The 20,744-nt window shown below is 38.5% G+C and overlaps 3 protein-coding genes across 4 annotated transcripts in view; 2 read left to right on the forward strand and 1 right to left on the reverse strand.

Moving 5' to 3' along the window:
* The first annotated feature begins 205 nt into the window (after positions 1–205).
* Positions 206–5,914, forward strand: LOC140731097 (uncharacterized). Its single transcript, XM_073052378.1, has 3 exons — positions 206–289; positions 453–854; positions 5,717–5,914. The coding sequence occupies exons 1-3, from the start codon at positions 262–264 to the stop codon at positions 5,869–5,871; spliced, it is 585 nt and encodes a 194-aa protein (XP_072908479.1). The 5' UTR covers positions 206–261; the 3' UTR covers positions 5,872–5,914.
* A 3,074-nt stretch (positions 5,915–8,988) lies between these two features.
* On the reverse strand, positions 8,989–19,704 carry LOC140731096 (protein SET-like). 2 transcript variants are annotated; one of them, XM_073052376.1, is made up of 8 exons: positions 19,067–19,157; positions 17,781–17,838; positions 16,520–16,662; positions 14,976–15,079; positions 14,026–14,139; positions 12,853–13,023; positions 12,099–12,245; positions 8,989–11,801 (listed from the first exon to the last, which is right to left on the reverse strand). In XM_073052376.1, exons 1-8 carry the CDS (start codon positions 19,116–19,118, stop codon positions 11,778–11,780), a joined length of 813 nt encoding a protein of 270 aa, XP_072908477.1. In that variant the 5' UTR covers positions 19,119–19,157; the 3' UTR covers positions 8,989–11,777. The 2 variants fall into 2 exon arrangements, with proteins under 2 accessions (XP_072908477.1, XP_072908478.1); XM_073052377.1 differs by lacking the exon at positions 19,067–19,157 and adding an exon at positions 19,433–19,704 and having other exon boundaries at positions 10,996–11,801.
* Positions 19,705–19,856: 152 nt separating this feature from the next.
* Positions 19,857–20,744, forward strand: part of dync2i2 (dynein 2 intermediate chain 2) — a 36,584-nt gene continuing 35,696 nt past the window's right edge. Inside the window, exon 1 of the mRNA XM_073052384.1 lies at positions 19,857–20,366. Coding sequence (XP_072908485.1) covers positions 20,031–20,366 — 336 coding nt within the window. The 5' untranslated portion in view covers positions 19,857–20,030. The remainder of the gene's footprint in view (positions 20,367–20,744) is intronic.

The raw sequence follows: 20,744 nt of genomic DNA on the forward strand, positions 1-20,744 counted from the left end.
CGTTTTCTAAATTATGAAAGCAGTTAATTGGTTGCAAACTGCAAAATACAACTGCTAGTGGCTGTAAAAAGCTCCATATGAATGCCTGTTTCTCTTGGATCATTGAAAGAAAACAGCATATACGACCTTGGAAAGAGTGATATGATTATTATTTGTATGCTTTCCTTGCCATGGGATTTTATCCTAAAAGCAGTAGGTGGATTGGAATCCTCCAACCAGTAGAGGGTGGAGGAGGTAATCGTCTGAGGCTCTCAAAATGCGATGTGTTTTCGCTTTAGGACACTCAAATGTAAGTTGTAAAAAGGCTACAGTTAGAGGGAGGAGAATTAAAACTATTCGCTGTAACATAGGTCCTAGGGAAACTTTAAATAATTTGCTGCGAAGGCGATTCAAAGTATTTATTTTAGAAGGTTTTTCTTTTGACGGCATTAACTGTGTTTTCGCCCCATTAGGTGGGCCGTGGTGGGAAGCGGCCTGTAGGATGTGGCTGACGCTGGTGCCACTACTGCTGGTGTCGGCCTCTGCCGTGAGCGGCCACAACGTCAGTGAAGGAAAGGCAGAGGACTCCGAAGACGAGCTCTTGCTCTGCAGGTCGTGCGGTTACGAGGTGGCTGCCAGTCGGGACCTTAAATTCGTGGCCAGTCCCTTGGCTTTAGCTCTGAAGAACGGCACGTTGATCGGAGAGCACAGGGTTCCAGTGCAACTCTTTCAGAACCCCCAGGGTTATCGTTTCCAGGTGCTCACTTTCAAGAGCGCCGTTGTCCACAAGCATTGGCCGGCAGATGAACAGTTTTCCTGGTTTCCAGGATACTCTTGGACAGTAGCAACGTGTCCCAGATGTCACAGCCACTTAGGCAAGAAGCTTGTGTTTACTTCTAGAGCTGTACAGTGCGTTAAAATTATGCGATTATTAAAAATGTTTTACGTTAATTGGTAATTAGTCGGTTGCCATTATCAGTAGCTATTATTAACGCTATTAATTTTGCACCTGTGCGTACACTTGTTGGTAATGTTCGTTTCTAAATGCCCTTGAGAATGTGGTGTTTTTGTAGTGAGTTTCGGTCGATAGAGTTCAAAGAAGCTCTGCCAAATACGAGACATGCTGCTGGTGGTATATGCTGTGCTAATTAAGTGGGTTGTTTCGTTTTGAATTCTGTCTAGTTGCTTGTGATTTAGAATTGCAAGTCTTCCATTAGATTCCTGGTTTGTGTTTTAAGGTGTTAAAAGAACGATGAAGATTTGTTCCTGGCAGAACACTCAGCATCTGAACCCCACGCTGTTTTTCTTGTCCTATTTAAATTTGTGGAGAATTTTGTTATTTTAAGGTGGGATTTCGTTGGAGATTGAAACCATCTCATTCTCTCTTTGTAAATATTCCTGAGAGGCAGTATTTGTAAATGTTGAGAGTTTCTTCTCACTGAAAAGTTTTGAACTAACTCTCAAAGCAATGAGCTAATTGTTTAAAGATACAAGGAAACATTTCTTAGGATAATCTTTGGATCTGATAAATTTTGAACAATAAGAAATTAGGGACAATTTGAGAACAGATTGAAGATATGTCAAAATGATGGAGCAGGCTGGGAAGCATCATTTGGTCTAAGAATTTGTTAGTGACAATATCAAGGTTTTTTTAAAAAAAAACATGAAATTTATTTCTCCCCCTTTTGCAAATTGTCTTCCATCCTCCATAATTGAAAACACTCTGCCTGTATTCTAGAGGAGAAAAAGTGTTAGAATAAATGGGGGGTTTCTCATTCTGAAAGCATATTAGTGAAGTGCCTCAAAGATCATGCCTTGGCCCACAGTTTATTTAATTTTTAATTTAATGACCCAGAGAAAGCATTCACATTTGCTGATGACACTGTTAACTACGGGAACATGCTGACGTGATAATATTTCCATTCTGCAACAGGATACAGACTGAGTAGGTAGAAATTTGGCAAATTAAAGGGCTTCAAATGGAAGTAAAAGCAACCTATTTTGTAAATAAGTGAAATATTGGGAGATCTAGGTGGTGGTCTACATAAATCTCAAAATATTGACATGTAGCCTAGCAGGGAGTTGCAGTTGTACAGGATGGGGCCACACCTGGAGTTTTTGTCTATTTATTTAAATGATATATTTAAAAATATATATACTGTACTGGTGCTGTAAGCAGTCCTAAAAAAAAAAAGGGTTTACTGGGCTAATTCCTGGATGGGCAGGTTTCCACCGCAAGTTATTTAAATAATTGTGTTTTGAAACATGAGGAATAACATTATTGAAAGACAATTCTAGGATGGGCATGACAAGATCTATGAGAAATTTATATTAGTGCAAGAGTCTCAAGTGGCAAAGGAGTTAGTTATTTAAAGGAATTCTTTGCACAGATAGGTGAATCTCTTCCTCAACACTGGAGAGCTATGGAAGTAAGATCATTGATGTTAATTAAAGAGGAGACATATATTTTTGAAAGACTGGGGAATGGCACTGAAGAGGAACTGACATTTGGAGCAACTAATTTTTACATGTACTACAGAACAGTACAGCACTGTACAGGCCCTTGGGCCCATGGTGTTGTACTGACCCTTTTACCTACTCCAAGAACCATCTAACCCTTCCCTCCCACATAGTCCTGCATTTCTCTTTCATTAATGTGCTTATCTAAGAATCTTTTACTCACTAGCCCATCTGGAGCACCCAGAAGAAAGCCATGTCAGTGCAGGGAGATTGTACAAAGTCCTTACAGACAGCACATTGTACTGAACTTCAGTTGCTGGAGCTGTAAAGCTTTAGCTGCTATGCTAAAGTGCTGCTATTGATCATATTGAATGGGTGGGTGGGCAGGTTCCTATTTAAGGTAATTTGCATAAAATTGTCTTTTTTGAGACAGCCTTTGGGATGTGCTTACACTTTTTGTAGATTATAAATTGCTGATGATGCCAGTCTAGGAACCACAGATAGGACAGGTGTTTTTGTTCTTGACATTGTGCTCTTCTGAGAGAAAGAGAATCACAGCCAGTAGAGTTGGTGCCTTGTAGGTCTGGTTACCCAAGGTTCCTAGGTTAATTGCCCATAGGTGGGTGATATAATTAGAAACATAGAAAACCTACAGCACAGTACAGGCCCTTCGGCCCACAATGCTGTGCCAAATGTACATACTTTAGAAATTACATAAGGTTACCCATTGCCCTCTATTTTTCTAAGCTCCATGTACCAAGATTCTGACAGGCTCTATCACTGTCTGGTGTGGGGGGCTACAGCACAGGACCAGAAGAAGCTGCAGAGGGTTGGAAATTTAGTCAGCTCCATCTTGGGTACTAGCCTACAAAGCACCCAGGCCAAAAAAAGTCACTATTCCCGCTAGAATTATGCAGGTCAGGAATTCTCAAATTCATTGGACTTTAACAACCAGTAAAATATGTTTTGTTGTCCAGGAAATAACTGCTCAAATCCCAAGGACAGGCTACAGGAGACAGATTGTTTCTAATTGATGGGAATGTGAGAATGGGTTATGAGGAAAGTTTTTTTTGGGGAATTAAGTTGTATTGTGAAGTAACAAATAGCTCCTATGTGGTAAGGAAATATACTTGAATTAGGGATTCAGGGTTGTGGAAACTGTCCTGTTTTTTATCCACTTTAGGCCACAGGTTTGCAGGAGTAAATAAAAATGTCTTTTTTTTCCAATGATCCTTTGAACATATTCTTTAATTTCTTTTTGATTGCTTGATAAACTTTTCCTGAGACAAGTCAAAATAGTCTATTTCAAGAGTAGTGCCAGCTCTCTAAATTGGGGTCTTGGTGATGGTGGGGGGGACAGGTTAGTATTTATGTATTTAATTTAGAAACAGTGCAGAATAGGGCCTTCAAGTAGCACAGTCAGCAACCCCCAATTTAACCCTAGATCATTTAGTTTTTTATTGTGAATTGAGGATTTTGTGAAGTATTGGTAGCATCTTCTCATTGTCTTGATGAATTTTAAAAGTAATACATATCCCAAGTGTACTGTGTGATAGGGTTCACACTAGGCCTGATTGAGTTTTGTACCAATTCTGAAGTCTTGATCTTAAAGTAACTATTTTCTGAAATGGTTTGCAGTGTATGCTGCATTAAAGGTGATGTTGAACTTCATTATTTGTTTGCCTTTTGGGGTATGGGAAGATCCATGTTTACTTGGATCTTGCAGCAAGTGTCTATGTTTGACCACCAATTTAATGTTTCTATCTGTAAGTTGTGTTTTCAAATTTGCTCATCTCACCTTCCAATAACTTTTGTTCAACACTGGCTGCTTGTATATTCTAAGTCTTTGCCCCGTGAGAGGTAGTAATCCTTGTACCTGCCTAGGTTTAAACTCTGGAAATTCCTCACCTTCTTTGGCCCTAAATGAATCCTGATGAAGGGTCTTTACGTTAGATGCTGCCTAGCCTACTGAATTCTTCCAGTATTGTGTGTTGCTTGTGTTTCTTTTACATAGGACATTAGAGAACCCTTCCCTCCTACATAGCCTTTCATTCTTCTATCATCCATGTTCCTACCTGTTTCTTACAAGCCCCTAACTTATTTGCCTTTACCACTACCCCTGGCAGGGCATACCATGCACCAACCACTCTGAATAAAACTTAACTCTGACATCCACCTCTATAATTTCCTCATTTTAAAAGTTACGCCTGGTTGTATTAGCCATTTCTGTCTGGGAAAAGGTCTCTGGCTGTCCACTGAATGTATCCTTCTTTATCTTGTACACCTAACAAATCACATCACAACCTCCTTCATTCCAAAGAGCCCGAGCTTGCTCAACGTGTCTTCGTAGGACATGCCCTTTAGTCCAGGCAACATCCTGGCAATCTCCTTTGCACCCTCTCCAAAGCTTCCACATCCTTCCTATAATGAGTTGAGCAGAACTGAACCCAATATTATGTGATCTAACCAGAGTTTTAAAGAATGGCAATGTTATCTCGCAGCTCTTGAATTCAATCCCTCAATAAAAACCAACACACCATACACCTTAAACAACCATGTCAATTTGTGTTGCAACTTTGAGGGATTAATGGATTGGACCTTAAAACCCTTCTATTCCTTTATTGCTAAGAATTCTATTTTGAAATTCTATCTTCCAAAATGAATCACTTCAAACCTTTATGGGTTGAACTCCATCTGCCACTTCTCAGCCCAACTCTGATCCTGCTGCAACCTACAACCCTCCTCCACACTATCTGCTATTCCACCAGCCTTCGTGTTAGCTGCAAATTTACTAACCACCTTTCTACTTCAACTGCATCCTTTACATTAAAAAAAAATCAACAGGGGACCCAGAAGATCCCTGCGAACAACACTGGTCACCAACCTCCAAGCTGAATGTACTCTTCTACTACCACCCTGTTTCTACACAGCCAAATTTCCCCAAGTCTTATACTTTGACTTTATAAATAAGCCTAAAGGGAACCTTACCAAACACCTTACTAAAATTCATATACATCATACTGTTTACCTTCATCAATGTGCTGTCATAACCTGAAAGAATTCAGTCAGGCTCATAAGCATGGCACCTGTCCTTCAAATTCATTGTTACAAAGCATTTGGCCACCTTGTCAAGCATGTCTAGTCCTTGTCCTGGTTTAAACTTTTGTTTATGAAAATGCAAAACTCCTGGATGCTACTGTGTTGTTGCTATTATAATGACTTTCTTGGAAAAAGGCAAAGGAGATATGACATTTATGGATTGTTTTTGTTTTATTAGGGTGGTCTTTTCAGCCTGATAACTGGCCTCCATATGTTACAGATGAAGAATTTGAAGAATCTGAAGAGACATTTATTGCCTTGATTGTGGACAGACTTCTACAAGAGAACTTTGCTGCTACACTTCTCATGGTGCCCAAGTCTTATCAAAGATAAAATCAATGTTATTTTTATAATAAATTTTAATTATTGTGGAGTAGATTACCTTTCACAGGGTGCATACTCATTATTCAAACATTCTGATTGTTCAAAATTAATGTGTATGTCACCATATACAACCGAGATTCATTTTTAAAAAAGCTGGCCATTCGGCCCATCGAGTTTGCTCCGCCATTTTACCATGAGCTGATCCATTCTCCCGTTTAGTCCCACTCCCCTGCCTTCTCACCATAACCTTTCATGCCCTGGCTACTCAGATACCTATCAATCTCTGCCTTAAATACACCCAATGACTTGACCTCCACTGCCGCCTATGGCAACAAATTCCACAGATTTACCACCCTCTGGCTAAAAAAAATTTCTTTGCATCTGTTCTGAATGGGCGCCCTTCAATCCTTAAGTCATGCCCTCTCCTACTAGACTTCTCCCACCATGGGAAACAACTTTGTCCATGCCTTTCAACATTTGAAATGTTTCTATTCCTCCCTCGTTCTTCTAAACTCCAAGAGTGGTCAAACATTCCTCATGTTAACCCTCATGCCCAGAATCATTCTAGTGAATCTTCTCTGAACCCTCTCCAAGGTCAGCACATCCTTTCTTAAATAAGGAGCCCAAAACTGCACACGGTACTCCAAGTGAGGTCTTACCAGTGCCTTAGAGTCTCAACATCACATCCCTGCTCCTGTACTCTATTCCTCTAGAAATGAATGCCAACATTGCATTCACCTTCTTCACCGCTGACTCAGCCTGGAGGTTAACCTTAAGGGTATCCCTGCATGATGATTCCTTAGTCCCATTGCATCTCATAAGTTCTCTTTCCATTTAAATAATAAGTCTGCCCATTTATTTCTTCTATCAAAGTGCATGATCATACACTTTCCAACATTGTATTTCATTTGCCACTTCTTTGCCCATTCTCCCAATCTAACCATAAAGTCTTTCTGCAGACTGTTTCCTCAGCACTACCTACCACCTATCTTTGTATCATCAGCAAACTTAACCACAAAGCCACCTAGTCCATAATCCAAATTGTTGATTGGTGGTGGCATCTGTCGGTCTCGAGAGACCATGGATCTGTGCCTGGAGTTTCCAGGGCACAAGCCTGTATGGGAGACCGGCAGTTGCCCAAGCTGCAGGCCTTCCCCTTTCCACACCACCGATGTTGTTCAAGGGAAGGGCACTAGGACCCGCAGAGCAATGTGTTGTTAAGTGCCTTGCTCAAGGACATAAACACGCTGCCTCAGCTGAGGCTCAAACCAGTGACCTTCAGGTTACTAGTCTGAAGCCTTGCCCACTAGGCCACGCACCAACAATTGTTGATATACAACATAAAGAGAAGCAGCCCCAATACAGACCCCTGTAGACCACCACTGGTAATCCACAGCCAATCAGAATGGGACCCCTTTATTCCCACTGTTTCCTGCCAATCAGCCAATGCTCTATCCACACATGTAACTTTCCTGTATTTCCATGGGCTCTTACCTTGTTTAGCAGCCTCATGTACAGCACCTTGTCAAAGGCCTTCAGAAAATCCAAATACACAACATCCACTGCATCTCCCTTGTCTAGCCTACTTGTAATTTCCTCAAAAAACTGCAATAGGTTTGTCAGGCAGAATTTTCCTTTAAGGAAAACAAGCTGAGTTCTGCCTATCTTGTCACATGCCTCCAGGTAATCTGTAACCTCATCCAACAACTTCCCAACCACTAATGTCAAGCTAATAGGTCTATAAATTTCCTTTTTGCTTCCTTGCCCCCTTCTTAAATATAGCAGTGACATTTGCAATCTTCCAGTCCTCCAGAACCATGCCAGAATCTTATCATTGCTAATGCCTCATCTCCACAGCTACTTCCTTCAGAACACGAGGGTGCATTCCATCTGGTCCGGGAGATTTATCTACCCTTAGACTATTCAGCTTCCTGAGTACTTTCTCTCTTGTAATTGTGACTGCACACACTTCTCTTCTGACACCCTTGACATTGTCTTATGGACATTCATGGTTAATACAAACAAAAATAAAACAGAACATGAAGAGTCCTTGAAAGCGAGTCTAGTCCATAGCTTATGGGAATAGGTCATCAAATCTCAACATTTTAAAAAGACGTCTATTACACGTTTAAGAGTATTAACAGTTATCCTACCACTGCCAATGATGGAGATTAAAAAACTTATGAAGTCGAAGATGCCTTTGTTTTAGGTTTAAAATATCTCCAAGTTTGTCAAATTTTCACTTACTGTAACCTGACTGAAATGCCTAAAAATTAATGATAGGCAAATAACATTGCTGATTTGAACTTTCTGCATATTTATTAATGGCTTATTACCTGCCATAGACTTGATTCTGCTTGTGACCTACAGTAATTTGAAGGTACATCAAAATCCTCAAGACTTTCTAGTATTACCCTTTATTTGGTATGGTAGTGTTCAACTTACTGTTTTTGAATCAATATTGATCACTAGATAGTTAGATAAATTTCAAATGGTATGGTATAGCCCCACATTAGAAGCTCGGTAAAGACAGCCATAGATCGATTTTGGTGAGCCTTTGTTCCATCAAGTATAGTAGATTTCTACACTATTCTAGGCATGCCTTCAAGGTTCCTAATTGTAGCAATCAGATCAGTAATATAGGAATTGCCTTACTTGGAACATGGGATATTTAATGTTTGAAATTGAAACCTAAACAAAGTTAACAAGAAGAACATTGCTTGTTGGCACTATGCTGTAAATTTCTTAAGCGATTCTACATTTTACCTTTATTCTTGCATCTTAAACTAGGGTAGTCTACAGGTTTCAAAATATGGCGGTACAAGATTGTACTTTACATCCAAGACCAATGCACACCAGTTTCAAGGCATGCTAGATCATTATATCATATTACTTGGGTTTATTTCCTTCATGAATGTGGAGAGATTCCTTGTTTTAACAGCAAGGGCCTATATGTAGGCCAATTCCAAAGTAACCAGACATCAGACTACTTCACAAAACAGCAAATCATTCCAGTCTAAACCACTCGAAATATTAAACTAATTATATTATCAACAGCAACGCCAACAAAGCTGATGAATAATCCATGTGATATTATACATTTAGTAAAGACAATGTACAGCACTGTGGCAAAACATGTATACAAAGTTTATTGATAACATGACAGATGAGAATCATTTGTTTTAAAAAAACAAGCTTTAAAGATGAAGTCACGACACCTCAGATTGCCACATGAAACAAACCCCAGTACATGGGTGTCTATAAACCAGAGGAACATTCCAAAATATTGTTTAAACACCTTCCTCTCCAGAACATTTAAGCAAAAAGATGGTGCAGCCATGTCCAATGCTCGGACAGATAATGTAAACAAAATTTCTGAAAAATCTAGACAGCTCTAGTTATCAGTAGATTGTATACCATCTATTATTAAAAGCCCTCAGGACCATCAACTTTTCAGCGCAAGGAACCATATACCTTATGCTTACATTGCTGGTGGTAGAATTATTATTCATTCCTTTAATTTTCCAAATGAAACCAAATGGTGTGATTGGTAACCACAATTATCCATCACCAGTGGAGTAGCAAGACTTCAACAGAAGGACTCTTGGGAATATGGATATCCTTGGTGGAAAAACATGCCAATGTATAATACTTATTAAGACATACAAAACACCAGCAGAAATCTGATCTGCACCCATGAAACTATCATTAGCTGCTCTGGTTATATTGTAGTCTAGTGGATTACTGAACAGATGTTATGAAGTTTGTTGCAGTACCAATGACTAAGGATATGTAATTTGCAGAATAAATATACAAAGCCAATTTAGGGCACCATTCTGGCTAGATTCAGAACAAGGCAGCATGTGTGCTGTAGCATTATATAATGGCCTATTTTCTAGCTGGTAATGCAAGTGATACTATTTTCCTCAAAAATTAACTGAAGAGACTGAAAAATTCCTATTGAGAAAAGAAATCCAATAGGTGGGATAGGATTAATGAAACAATACTTTGGCCACAATGAAAAATGCAATTTAATAACAAAACTGCATAAATCAGGAATTATGGAATTGGGACAAGTTTATAAAACACAGAACAGCTGTAATCAGAGGTCAACCTTTTCACTGCACAATAGGTTATAATTCAATACAAAGCAAATTTGACCAGGACAATGGAATAAGCAACAGGAATAACAAGTAACTTGAGGTACTTGTATCCTAACTTTTAATAACTGAGCTCCCAGTGTTGTAACACTAAAGGACAACTAATCAAAAAGAAAAATCATAATTGAATATTAGCACTTATCACCAGAAATAAAACAATTTAAGAGTGCATCAAATCCAGCGTACAATCAATTTGAATTCAAAAAATCAAGCCCAATTGAGGTTCAAATAATTATATACAATAATCTATAAACTGGAGCTAATTGCACAGTTGGCATAGTACCCATGGCAGATTCTAGATCAAGAAAACTGTCAGATGCATAACTATTGGCAAGACAACATACAACTTACAAATTTAACTACAAGACAAAAGAAAAACCTTGGAAGAGAAAGACCATTTATTAGCTAACTGTCCAATGCAAAATGTGGTAATCAAACTTGCAATGTAGCATTGGACCCAACTGTTCGAAGGAAATGCCAAGTTGTAAACTGATTTGTTTTAGTTACAATCTTGTCTATTAAATACAGAAAAGTTATCTAAATACAAACATATGGGATGTTTACACATTTTGAACATAAACCAGGCTAGAAACACTATAAGTATACAATAGTAGGCCCGAATACATTAATTACCCTTTTTGTGCCTACATTGCATTAAAACAAATTGCAATTTAGATCAATATCAAATTGCAATTAACACCAAAAAAAAAATAGCACTGGGCCCAAAACTTGTTTTCAACTTTGCTCATTTAGACTAAGACTTTCATTACTTGGCTGATTATAACAAAGTAGAGAATAAACAATGCAAAAATTAATTTAGAACCACCACTTTTGAAACAAGCAATTTTTATGGTATTCATTAGATACTACTTCAGATCTATAGAATTTCCTCAAAACATTTAAAATAACTATTTAAGATGACCGAAAACAAGCCCTCAAAACATTCCAGGTGAAAAGTAAACTCACCACACACTTTTTGTGTACACATTTAGTTTTATTGTAACAAAGCAACTTGTACACTTTTAACGTTTAAAACTGAGCAATTTTCCTTTCCAGTGAAACAAAAAATTACATTAGAGAATGTAGATTCCAATAAGATTCTACAGGTTGTCACCATCTGCTGTGGGGCTCAAATCGATTAATATTTAAAAGTGTTGGCTTTGGTTGCACGGGATGTTGTAAAAATATACAATGCATCAACGTGCTAAGTACAGCCATGTCCTCAAAATACCCAACAAACCCACCCTTTAGAACCCAACCATCTGCATCTACCCCAGGCGCCTCAATCACACCCCAATTTGTTACAAGAGAGAAGGAAACAAGGACGATGGTAACTGCCATTTGTCCACATCACATGGAAACACAGTGTAATCTCTGGGCCAGAACTGGTAAGAAAAAAGCCTATTCAAAATCATCTATGGTCACAGCACAAAAGGTAGAGAGAAGTTCTGGGCTTCCAACAGAGGGAATTTGTCAGTGGTGGGGTTAAAAATAAAAAGTAAAAAAAAAATACAAAGCACATTACTATGGAGGTCTGTGTGCTGATCATCTGGTTGGAGGACAATTCATCAGTTCATGGAAAATGGCAGAAAGAGATTGCCACTGTTGTTTGCGCATGTAACTCATCCCAATTGTGTATATGGTTTAAGGACCTCAGGAGAACAAGGAAACTGAGCACAAAAAGACAGCAACTTGCTCCCAGGGACTAAAGAAAAAAAAAGTAGGGGGAGGAGGTGAATGTCAACAGCAAACAAATCAGTCATCTTCTCCTTCCTCCTCCTGAAAAGAAAAGGGACAAAGATTAGTGACAATGTCTGAAATTATTTTCCAAGAACAATTGATAATTGAAAACTACAGGAAATTTACTGTTAGAAGCATGCAAGTCTGTAGATATTTAATACTTTCATTTAGAAAATTGACCATGCCTTACGTAAAATTCCTACAAGACATGCAAGTCTAAGTAATCATAATGGTTTAACTGGCAGTCAAAATCTGAATTTTGTATTCACTGCTCAAACTAGCCTGCAGCATAAAAATTATAGACTGTACATTTCAAACAGAAGCAACCGCTCTAACCTCTGCTTCTTCCCCTTCTTCCTCTTCCTCCTCATCTTCTTCTTCATCTTCATCACCCTCCTCATCAATGTCCTCCAAACCCTCCTCCTCTTCCTCATCTTCATCTTCTTCTTCACCATCCCCTTCTTCATCTTCCATATCTGGAACCTGGGAACACATCATCATTCTCAATAATAGAGCAACACAGGATGACATGAAGCTACAAAGTGAAATAAAGCAAAGCAGCTGCAGCAAACTTAGATTTCATTGTGTATATACTGAAAAACAATGAATATTCAAATACCAGCTTACTACTGATATGGGATATTTAAGCAGTAAATTCAGCAAACACAAAATAACCTGGAGAATTTAAGTTTTATCTAGAATATGAAACTACCATCAACTGTGGCAACAATTCAGGAAAAACACCCATACACCACTATCCCTTGCTGCTAAAGGATATTCTTAGTCTGGCCTAGTTGAAAATCTAGATCTTCAACTAACTCAAACAGCTTTCAGCGCATTTAGATGATACAGAAAATGCCAGAATTACAGATGACGGCACCCAGTGAATGAAACAACAGTTAGCTTCAGAAAAATTAACATAACACCATCCTATATTTCTAGATAGAAAATAAATTTAAAATTAACCCAGTCAAAACCAGACTATTTTGGGTCACTTTTGATCAAAAACTAGAACTGAACTTCCGACAAGACAACTGCCGATAAAGCAATCAAAATATATACAAACTGACAAAAAATAAAATGCACTCACTAAATAGTACTGCAAGGGGTTCGGCCAGATGTCATCCTTGATAACCTCTCCAAGTTCATCTGCACCAGCATCTGAGTGATCAGTAAACCAGGTGAAAAAGCTTTCTGGCTCTTCATGTTGCCGCTTCCTGCCCACTTTGGTTTGTGACTGGCTGGAGCGCTTTGTCAGGTCCTTAAAGATAACATGAACATATGATAGACAATCAATTGTGTTAAGGTCAGCAAGGGAAATTTAAATATATCGGCGATACAAAGTACCCCAGTTATCTCATTATTTTCAAGTGAAAAATCAAGGATAAATTTAATTCAGCACAATGACAAAGGTATAGAGAAAACCAAAGGGTTTCAACATGAATAATACCACTATCATATTACAAAATCTGCTTTTAAACTTTTGCCATGACCTATTACCTGGAAGGGGAAAGGACTGCTACATATTTAAAATCAATGCTATAGAACAGAATAAAGAGGTAAAGCTAAATTTAACAATCTTGAAGACAATTTTGTACCTCTCTAGCAACACAATGCTAGAGAATTTAAAATAACCGGTTAGTAAACAGAACAGAAAAAAATCTTATAAGCACTCTATTTAGGATACATCTTAGCAACATAAAATTATAGAATGAAGCAATTACTAATTTAATTTTAAGCTGCCAACAGTAGGAATCCAAGGGCCAAAAGAGCCTATACTATGCTGCATCTCAATAAATTAAGTTATTGGACTGGACCTTCAACCATGAAAATGACAAGTCACAATTCCTGTAGTCTTGGGTAGTATAGAAATGGGATACATTTTTTAACCCTGATATTTGCCTTAGATGGTGGCCAATTTCTGAAAACTTTACACGCTGGCTCCATAGTACTTTATTTTTCATAATTTTATTAAATAATCAATTGTCCTCATCCAAACAGTCTTCCCCTTTAGTTGTAGATGGTACATGGAACAAGTGTTCCATATTCCCCCCCCCCCCGCTTTTTTTAAAAAAAAGAACTTTGACATCATCTAGTAATTAATAAAAATCTGGATACTTTCAAAGCCAATAATATGAAAATATTGATCTATGAAATTACTAAAGTATCTATGATAATACAGGAGCACCACTTCCCTTTCTGCAAGTTTTCTCACTTTTTTGGCATCGTATACAGTTAGACTATATCTAATGATCAGCCTTACCTTTCCTGGTTTCCATTTGATTTCTGTTGATTTTGAAGATGGATCTCCATTTTCATTCAGATGAAACTCTTTGGACAGAACTTTATTATCAAAGTATGGGTTCTCATCAAAATACTGAAAACAAAGACCATCCATTAGATTTCTTCCAATGTTAATACAAGGAAAATTTTGAACCAAAAGAAAACTTGGGCAAGAGTAAAACAAAAATCACCCTGCACAAAATGATAGCAACTACCCACAAGATGAGTCAAGATTACTTTAAAGAAAATCTACACAAAAATTCTGAATATTTGCATCAGCTTTATTGAAACGGTGCAATTTCACCAAATGTTAGCTGCAAATGCAAATGGGTTTTTCTGAGAAAATGTCACAGTAACACAGAAAAATCAAATCTGCTTGAACTTGCACAGATATCATAATTATACCAAGCACTTTTAAATCTTCTTCCAGTTTTGAACTTACAATAGGCTATATACCGCAAACCTCACCCAAGTCAATCATCCAACTTTTCAGAGCACATAATTAAACTGAACTTGTCTGCTATCACAACAATGCACCATCAACCACTCCCCCCCCCCCCTTTAGAGTTTGTGATTCAGAGCAACAGATTGGCCACCATATATATTAAAACAGGATATCCATATCTCTGGGATCTCTTTGTATCATCCAAACTCTAGGTATTAATTTATTCCTAGCTACAAATCAAATATGGATTTAACTTTATTACAAGTTTCAGAAATATTTGTTGGCTGCTAGATAGGTTAAATGCAATAAGTACAGCATCTTACTACAAAACAGAGCATAACAATTACAACTGGTAGGTAAAAACACGATATCCACATAGCTTGCTTGTTTAAACTGTGTGCTGCCGTTTCACACATTATAGTAAAGATTCATGGAAGTTATGATTATAAACTACAAATTATCTTACAATAGATGGATATACTTACAAAATCTATTCTATAACCTGATTTGATATCTTCGAATTCTGTCACTTCCACTCTTGTCAGATAATGCAGTGCCTCTTCATCCTCTTCTCCCAGAAGTGCAGATACTGGAAACAAATAGCAAATTTTAAGTTTAACTAGGTCATGGAATGTATTAATACTTACCAATAAATGTATAAAAAACACTATCATAGGTTTTGAGTTCAATGTGAAGTGGCTCACTTATGAGAAAATAGCAGTATACGTAAGATGCTGAATTCAGAGTACAAAATAAAAAAGGAAACATTAATACGCATTCATGGACAAAATAATTTGTAATTGTCAAAATTCCTCAGCAAGTCAAAGTTCCACCATCAACATTTTCCAAATACATCTCTTGGTTTTCACAGAACCTTCTTCTACTCAGTTACAAGCATTCCCCACAGTACAAATGGACATTAGTGAAAGGCAAGTACATTTATTCATACAATTTCAAATACTGTTATCAAGCAATAACTATTACACATAATTATGTATTAACAATCTAGAACGATAACGTGTTACATTAAAAACAAAATTAAACTGCCCACTTTGCCAAAAATGCTAAATTGGGCCTCAATTTTGCCCCCCTCCACAAAAGGGCTTTGTGAATTGGAAAGGAAATTTGATTTCCAAAGATCCTCCCCTTCAGGGATGCAATGGGGCAAGATTGAAGATAAAAAGTTCAACTGTGGAAACCCCCCACTTTGCTATACATCCTGATTTACACATAGCTCAAGCCGCTACCAAATTTTACCCCAGAAATTGTAAAAATTTTCAGAAACCTGTCCATGAAGGTATTTTCTTTATGGGATTGCACCACGCAATATCAATAATGAGAAAACAATCAGTTTTATGCAATACCCGCCACAGGAATATTTAAGTGGGTAAAGATTGAATAGGTGATGGATAGATCTACTCTAAATCTGCCTAAATGTTAAAATTGGAATTAAGTTTAGATTTAAAGCAGAAGTGAACTTAACGTGTCTTTGTAATTACTACCACATTTAACCCAGTTGTAAAGAACAGTACTGTACAACAAACTTGCAGAGTTGGCATCAAGTTATAACCACTTATATGGTTTTGTGCCAAAGGCCACACAAAAAAAAAGCTATAACCTAGCTTGGGAAACAAACAATTTTTGACCACAGAAGCAGCATAATCCACTGAAGCTCTTGCCCTACACAAATACCACTCACTCAGTGCTTCAAATTGTAAGTGCAGAAAGCCACACCATTTTAATTACAATGTGCAATAAACAATGGCTCCCTCCAGGGGTCACCATTAAGGAGAGCCACCTCTTGGCAAGTAATAATAATTACAAATGCTATAAAGTTCAGTTTATCAACATATTAAAGTATTACAGTAATTAGACAGCTACAGAGACTATACTGCTCAGTTGAACTCAGTACTTTTCAGCAAAACATGAAAATTTCATTTTCACAAGACAACCCATTCTTCAAATAAAGGCCTATTTAATGACTTTCCAGAGTTCTGACCACTGAAACTCACTTCATTTTACTGCTTACCTTGTGGATGGTTGACAAACGTGGTCACCCAAAAATTGGGGATTTTGGCAATGAGTTCTGACCGCTTCTGGAAATATGGCTGGCGTAGCTTGTTGTATTTTTGCTCTACTTTCAAAATTTCCTCACTTGCCTGTTCATTCAGTCTAAGCAAAAATAGGTTTATTAAAAATAGTCACAAGAATTATTAGTAGCCTACTGAATATTACACTTGAGGCAAAAAAGTAAAAAAACAAGGAGTCCAAGATACACAATTTACCACACTTCCTGTTCACAATCCAGCATGCACTGCTAAAGGTCCCTCCAAAAAAAGGTGAAGCCAGATGAACTATTAGTTGCCAAAATCAAAAGTCAACATCAAGTTATACTGACTTCTTCCAAGACAGCAAATTATTCACTGAAATACAAGCTTTCTAACTCTCCTCCCACTTACACCACTACTATTTCACCACTCCCCCCTTGTAACCTTTCAAATGAGTGCTAACTAATAATCCACAAGCCTGATTGCCTACTTAAATTGAATATCGCCAAGTTTCTTCTTATTGGATTTTTTGCACATTTTAAATAGTAATGTACCAATTATCCAAAACAGCAAGTAATTGTGAGATGCATTAAAAAATCTCAAATAAAAAGCCAAACAAACTCTAGAAGCATTTGGTTACACTGTGATGGGGTTTATGTGTAGCTGCAGCCACACAAAGTAATAATTAATTCACAACTACAACGCAGGTCCAAACAAACTTTAATCAGGGCTAGTAGGGGACTACAGCGAGTCAACTGTAATGGGCAACTTCAATGAATTTTAAGAGGGCAATTTTTATAATAAGAAGAAAACATGTTTTTAAACAAGCCAAGCAAATATCTCCCAATAAACTAAAAGATCAAGGCACAATTTTGAATTTTTGGATCAGAAATGAAGTATTCAGAGGGAACCCAAACATGAAGCCGACCTTCTGCAAATAGCGTCAGCATTGAAAAACTCAGAATATCCTTGATAAAACTAAAAATTATACCTCTAATAAGTACATCTACAATAGCAGCAATTTATAATCAATATGTACAGCAATTCTTCAAAAATTAGCAAAAAAATTAACTAAGGGATTTTTAATAATTTGATAGACTTGAAAGCAATTTTACAAAGTCTCATCATCAGAATGAAATTTAGCAGAGGAAATATTTTCAAAGAATGATGCTGTCTAAGGCTAAACCAGACATTTGCTCTATGGAGCTAAAATACAAAATTAGAGAATTTATTTAACCTTACCTGTCTATTTCATTTTGTACTTCATCAATGTGTTCAATGGCTTCCTGTTGCTCTTTTTCTGCAAGCAAAGTTTCATATTTTAAAATGATTTAAATAAAGTTTGAAAATCACAACATTAGCAAGTATTTTAAAAATCTTACTGCTTGATAATTCTAAATGATGCAGCCACATGAAAACTTCTCTTAAAAATGTCATCTTAAAGCATGCTGCCTTTCAAAAACAAGTCAATGCCACACTCAATCTTGTGCTGAAAGAAGCAGTAAACTTCATTATGCATCAAAGGTCATGAACTTATGTTTAAAAAGAATTACATTAAATATTGGAAAGCAATGGGCAAGCTTCAAAGGACCAAACACTCACTTAATAGACTTCGTAGAAAACATTCCAGAATTTAATAGAAAACCAGAAATTTAGTTAAATGTCTCTACACGACCCTCAATATACTCAACGAGTTCTCTCTATTTATCTCATTTCTCAACTAGAACCAGAAAAATTAGCGATAGAACATGGCATTCACAAATAGATGCCCGATTCACATTGCTCCAAAACTCCTCCCTCCACCCCAATCGAACCTCAGCTATAACGAATCTAAACCAAGAAACGTCAACAATTCGCCAACGACCCACGTTTCAGTGCCGCTTCCCTTTGTGTTGAATGAACCCCTGCTAAATTACAGGCCGCGTGGTTCCTACCCAAAGGAAGTCACTACTTCGATGGCTCTACAGAACAAAATAAATGAATTGTAACCAAAAAACCGCCGAAACATGCATATTATTTACGATAGGTTCATTTGTGTTACCGCACGATTTTTACGATTTTGATTTATGTATCCAATTTCCCCTTTACATAATGGTTGAAATAAAACTCTGGAAATAAACTTGACTTTTAGGCGGATTTTATTTCCGAGAATACGTCTCAGAACTACACAACCACCAATTTTAAAAGGAAAATACTCAAGTCTTAAAACCAGAGCGGAGCTCAATAAAATTATTCTCCACAAATACCCCATGTGTGGAGTTATGGTTTGAGTAGTATTGTGGCTTTCCATTTCCGGCGCTCGCGGTTCAAATCACCTTACTCTCAGCGAGCAAGAAAAAGCTAATCCCTTTAACACCAGGCCGCGTGGTCAGGCCTCTGTTCCCCAGTCGCCAGTCTCCAACCCACCCCAAGTAATGCAGATACTAGCGGGAAGCAGCAGTCGGAACATCGCTCGCAGCACATTGCCCTTGCCCGCTCTTGCATTCGCGTGGAGGCGGGAGTGCGTGTGGAGAAATGGAGCAACTCACCTCCGGCCGATGAGCAGGCCGCGGCGGCTCCGTTTCTCTTTCCTGGTATCATGGCGGCCGCCTTACACAATGAGGGAGGAGGAGGAGAGATTCTGTCTTTTTTTCTCCCTCTGTACGCGAGTTCATAAACATGGCGCCGGAGTGAATGAGTTACCCTCCCGCGCTGTCTTTCAGCTCCTCTCCAGCCTGACCGAGAGGGGGAGCGTGGGACCGCCATTCCGCGCATATATACACACACACACATTAATATTATACATACTCAAACAGGCCTTCACTCAACTCACAGAAGGTTCCAAACACAACTTACGTAGCTTTATACACAATACACACATTTAGCAAAAAAAAATTCCCGTGTCTCGAAATTACCTGAGGTCTCGTCTGCTCCATCATGGTTCGAGTTCACCTCTTTTTTACTCATCTTTGTCGCTGGGACCGACATCTTGGAAGAAGGAAAGAGGGGGAAATAAAAAAGGAGGAAAAAAAAGATGAAAAGCTCTGACTCGCGCTTTTTTTTTAATCTTCCCTTGGTTCGGTCTCTTTTCCCCCCTCGAAGGCTCAGTGGGTCTCGCGCCTCTACCACAGTAAAAAAACGCTCGAGCCCAATAGCTCCACACGCACGCGCGCGTACACACCACAGCGCTCCAAACTACCACGCATGCGCAGTGCGCCGCCCTTGCGCCTCCATACCCTTCAGCGTTGCCTTCCATTGGCCAGTCTTGGCGGCGGCCGTGGCGGCGCGAGGGCCACGGTGACGTCAGGAGGCATTGGGCACCAATTGGACCAGGTCGTCATGGCGACAGGGCGCGCTGATTGGGTCGCGTCGAATATTAGCTCATGCTCTGTGTGACAGAGGGTTCTTTTTTGTGTGTGTGGGAGGCGGATGAGTCCTTAGCTCTGAACATTTCGGTTAAGAAATAAACTAAAATCGATTTAGATTCTATTTGGTTTTATAACTTAACGGACCATGTTCACCGATGAGGTGCAAGAGGCCGTGTCAGTGGAGTCGCGCTGGAGAAAAGCTCCTGAGCTCTGTGACGCAGTTTGTCAAACAGTGGAGGTTCGGCGTGCCGAAGCCTCAGTGCAGATACGACGTAGCGCGGAGATCAGTACGCAGACAGAGCTGAACGACGGCCGAGAGCTCCCCGTCCTGGATCAGAACGTCGAGCCATCGGTTGATTTTCCGCGTCTGGTTCGCTTTCTGCGGCAAGTGGAGCCGATATTGATCAGGGAGTTAAACAAGAACATCCAAAGCCACGCGTTTGATGGGTTTGAAGTTAACTGGATAGACCAACCACAGACAGTGAGTTGGTGGGAATTTGAATATATTTCACATATAGTGTAATATTGCAGTATAACTTGTAGCATGCGATTTTGAGTTCATTTGTATGATCTACACTTTTATATACACACAAATACCAATTCTCATTTTCGACTTGCTGCGCTTAAATAAACGGACGCTGTTTGCATGACAACTGTTGCAAACATTTAACAAGCAATGCATTTTCTGGATCGAGACGGATGAAAACAAGAATGCGAAACGATATTAATGAAAGCCTAAATGTAGCCTGCGTTTGATGGGGACTTACAAACTCTAGAATGCTAATTGTGTTGTTTAATAGGATTATATAGCCTATATACCTGGCTTTTGTTTCGTAGTCCTTCATAAATTTAATGTAGC

The sequence above is a fragment of the Hemitrygon akajei genome, chromosome 7 (assembly GCF_048418815.1).
Source record: "Hemitrygon akajei chromosome 7, sHemAka1.3, whole genome shotgun sequence".
Lineage (NCBI taxonomy): Eukaryota > Metazoa > Chordata > Chondrichthyes > Myliobatiformes > Dasyatidae > Hemitrygon > Hemitrygon akajei.